This window comes from Ambystoma mexicanum, chromosome 8 (genome assembly GCF_040938575.1).
Source record: "Ambystoma mexicanum isolate Mex_15411 chromosome 8, UKY_AmexF1_1, whole genome shotgun sequence".
NCBI classification, from domain to species: Eukaryota; Metazoa; Chordata; class Amphibia; order Caudata; family Ambystomatidae; genus Ambystoma; species Ambystoma mexicanum.
Window position 1 is genome coordinate 1,479,873,802 of NC_090929.1, and position 3,421 is coordinate 1,479,877,222.

Here is a 3,421-nt window from a genome sequence, read left to right on the forward strand (position 1 = left end):
AGGCAGTAATTACGGTACTGCAAATTGCGGTACCGTAATTACCTCCAAGGTCCCTTTGTGGGTCCCGTCCTTAACGGCTGGTAAGGACGGGACCCGCAAAGGGTCCCCGTAGTAAGGCGGTAAGGGATTACCGGTACTGGTACCCTTACCGGTAGCGGTATTCCTTACCGCCATCCGTGTAATGAGGCCCTATGTGTCTGCAGTGCACACAGAACTTCAGCAACCGGTGCAACCAGTTCCACAAGCAGAATCACCCAAGTTCTTGGCAACCCCAACATCTAAGCATTTCACTTTGCAAGAACGAAGACATGTTCAGAAGATTCAGGAATCCCACAGGAGAAGTCTGCTTGCCTTGGTATGAGGTTTAATAAGGCTCTGATCTCTCTGGACCTTCCAGGTGGTACTTTTTGCATTTCAATTTTGATGATTTGTATATGGTACATCCAACCTAAATAAAATAATAATAATAATAGAACAAAACCAAGTGCATGATTACAAAGTGAAGTGTACGTTCAGCAATGAATATAGAGCAGATTTAGAGAACAGCAGTACAAAGGGCTTGGCTTGGTAGGATGATTTGGTTCCAAATTAAAAAAAAAATCTGATTGACAGAAAGCAAGGAGGTTCAAAATCCTTAAAATTTTCTGACCTAGTAAATATAATTATTATAATCTGATGGATGAAGAGGGCACATCAACTTCTATTGGCATCTAACATTCCTGGAGCAGAGGGCAACAAGCTAACACGAAAGGGATGATATATAAATCCCTCATTGTAATTGTGTGCAGATTATTTTGCACATTTCAGACGTGTGCCTTCTGCACACAACACAAAGTTCCCCTTTCCAAAAACTGGTCCTTGCGGTTGATTCTGCCACGGTCACAAAAAGCACTGGGAGGTTGAGTTAATCTTCCTTGGATACCCCTCTCTCCCTCCTGGACTGCTCTACTCACTTCTGGGTTTCCACTTTCCTATCACCATAAGGACTGGGCCCGAAACATTTATCCTCGTAGCTCTCTTTCTTTCTGCACTGCTGTCACTGTCTCCTTGAGGCATCTGATAACTTGACTGTTCCAATCTTGTTCTCCTTCAGTGGTTCTGCTCATTCACCCTTCTGTCCCCTTACCCTGTCCTGCTCTCCTTGCTCCACTCCTGTCCTCACATGCTTCCCTCTTTTTCCTCCTCCTGCTTTCTAATACTGCTCAACTCTTCACCTTTTTTGCTCTTGGCTCCCCTATTGAGTTTCTTTTTTTGCAGTTATTTAACTCCTCCATTTCCTACACCCCTCTCCAAGTCGCTCCACTTTTCTCCATTTTCTTCACTATTTACTTCCCACTCTAAGGGGGTCATTACGAGTTTGGAGGTAGCCATGGTGCTATTAGCGCCATGGCTGCCTCCAAACTCGTATCCGGGTGCGGGTTCCTTGAATGGGACTTCCCGGGTCATTCCAACCTTGGAGGACCCGGTAAGTCCCCATTCAAAATCCCCATCCCCATTACCATTCGAGCCACCAAAGGGCTCAATGGGAATGGGGAAGGAGCTAATAAAGGGCCCGTTAATAACGGGCCCTTTATTAGCTCCCTGGTCCCTTAGCGGCTCCCGCTAAGGGCTGCGGTAAGTGGTTAACGGCACCGGCATCCTTAACGGCGCCGTTAATCCCTTACGCCAAACTCGGAATGACCCTCTTTATTTCCGATGTGGTCCTGTAAAGGAAATCATTTTTTTGGAAGGCAGAAGGACTTTCCAAAAAAACAATTTCTTTTTGATTTCATAACCCCCCTCCCTCGCCCCATAACATGGAGCCTTCCAGGTTGGAGGCCTCCATGTCACGGGGGGGGGGGGTTGGGTCCCTATGATGTCAACAAGAAATAGTTTCTTTGGAAAGTCCTTCTGCCTTCATAAAGAAATTATTTCCGTGTATAGTAAATGGTCCTGTAATGGAAATAATGTCTTTATGAAGGCAGATTTATTACAAAAAGATACTATTTCCCTGTCCTGGATCAACGGATTCAAAAGTAGGAAAATGCATTGTAAATGTGTGTGCATGCATCTAAGTGTGTATATGTTTTTTTATTTTTTTTTAATGAAAAATTCTTTTTTATTGTGGTGCAGGTCTGTACAGCATTGGAAATGAAACCGAATGCGGAACACAAGGAGCAGGGCAACAAACGAACAATGCAATGAAACAGGTTCTCGTTAACAAATAAACATCTTACAACCAAATTTACAGACATGTTAGTTTTATGCAACTTCCTCTTCTGCCTCCTCCTCAAACTCTCCTTCCTCCTCAGCAGTAGCATCCTGATATTGTTGATACTACGACACAAGATCATTCATGTTGCTCTCGGCTTCTGTGAACTCCATTTCATCCATACCCTCCCCTGTATACCAATGCAAAAAGGCCTTTCGTCGGAACATAGCAGTGAACTGCTCAGAAATGCGTTTGAATAGCTCTTGGATGGCCGTGCTGTTACCAATGACAGTAGCAGACATTTTCAACCCACGTGGAGGAATGTCACACACAGCAGTTTTGACATTGTTTGGTCTGATTATCTGGCGAAGATAATACACACGAAACAAGAATATGAGGGAAATTGTCCACCTGCAGGCCGGCCAGTGCGGCAACCAGATTGGAGCTAAGTTCTGGGAAGTGATAAGCGATGAACATGGCATTGATCCCACCGGTACATACCATGGCGACAGTGATCTTCAACTGGAAATAATGAATGTCTACTACAACGAGGCTACAGGTGGAAAATATGTACCCTGTGCGGTTTTGGTGGATCTTGAACCAGGAACTATGGACTCTGTGCGATCGGGGCCTTTTGGTCAGATCTTCAGGCCAGATAACTTTGTCTTCGGTCAGAGTGGTGTTGGTAACAACTGGGCAAAGGGACACTATACAGAAGGTGCTGAACTTGTGGACTCAGTATTGGATGTAGTAAGGAAAGAAGCAGAGAGCTGCGATTGCCTTCAAGGATTTCAGCTCACCCACTCGTTGGGAGGTGGTACTGGCTCTGGAATGGGTACTCTTCTAATCAGAAAAATCCGTGAGGAGTACTAAGTGTGTATATGTGAATGAGCGAGTGAGTGCATGATGTATGGGTGGCTGCCTGGCTGTCCGTGTGTGAGTGTATGGTGAAAGGATGCACATGTAAATGTATGAGTGCCTGGGTGTATGTATTTGAGTGTTTGGTGAATGCTCTGATAACTTAAAGTAATCTTCATTACTCCTTGTCCTACTCTTCCTCGTCACAGTACGTGTGAATGAGGCACATTGGCTCATACACAAGTACTGGGATGAGGCAGAGGGATGTGGATGTAATGCCTGGCTTACCTTCCTGTAGTCTTTATTACTCCTAATCACTCATCTTCATCCCAGTAGTTACCTATGAGGTAAGGTGCCTCATAGGTAAGTACT

General features: G+C 44.9%; 1 protein-coding gene across 1 annotated transcript; it reads left to right on the forward strand.

Moving 5' to 3' along the window:
* Positions 1–2,147: 2,147 nt before the first annotated feature.
* On the forward strand, positions 2,148–3,064 carry LOC138473796 (tubulin beta-4B chain). The gene has a single exon (XM_069612209.1). It carries the CDS (start codon positions 2,585–2,587, stop codon positions 3,062–3,064), a length of 480 nt encoding a protein of 159 aa, XP_069468310.1. The 5' UTR covers positions 2,148–2,584.
* Positions 3,065–3,421: the final 357 nt, after the last annotated feature.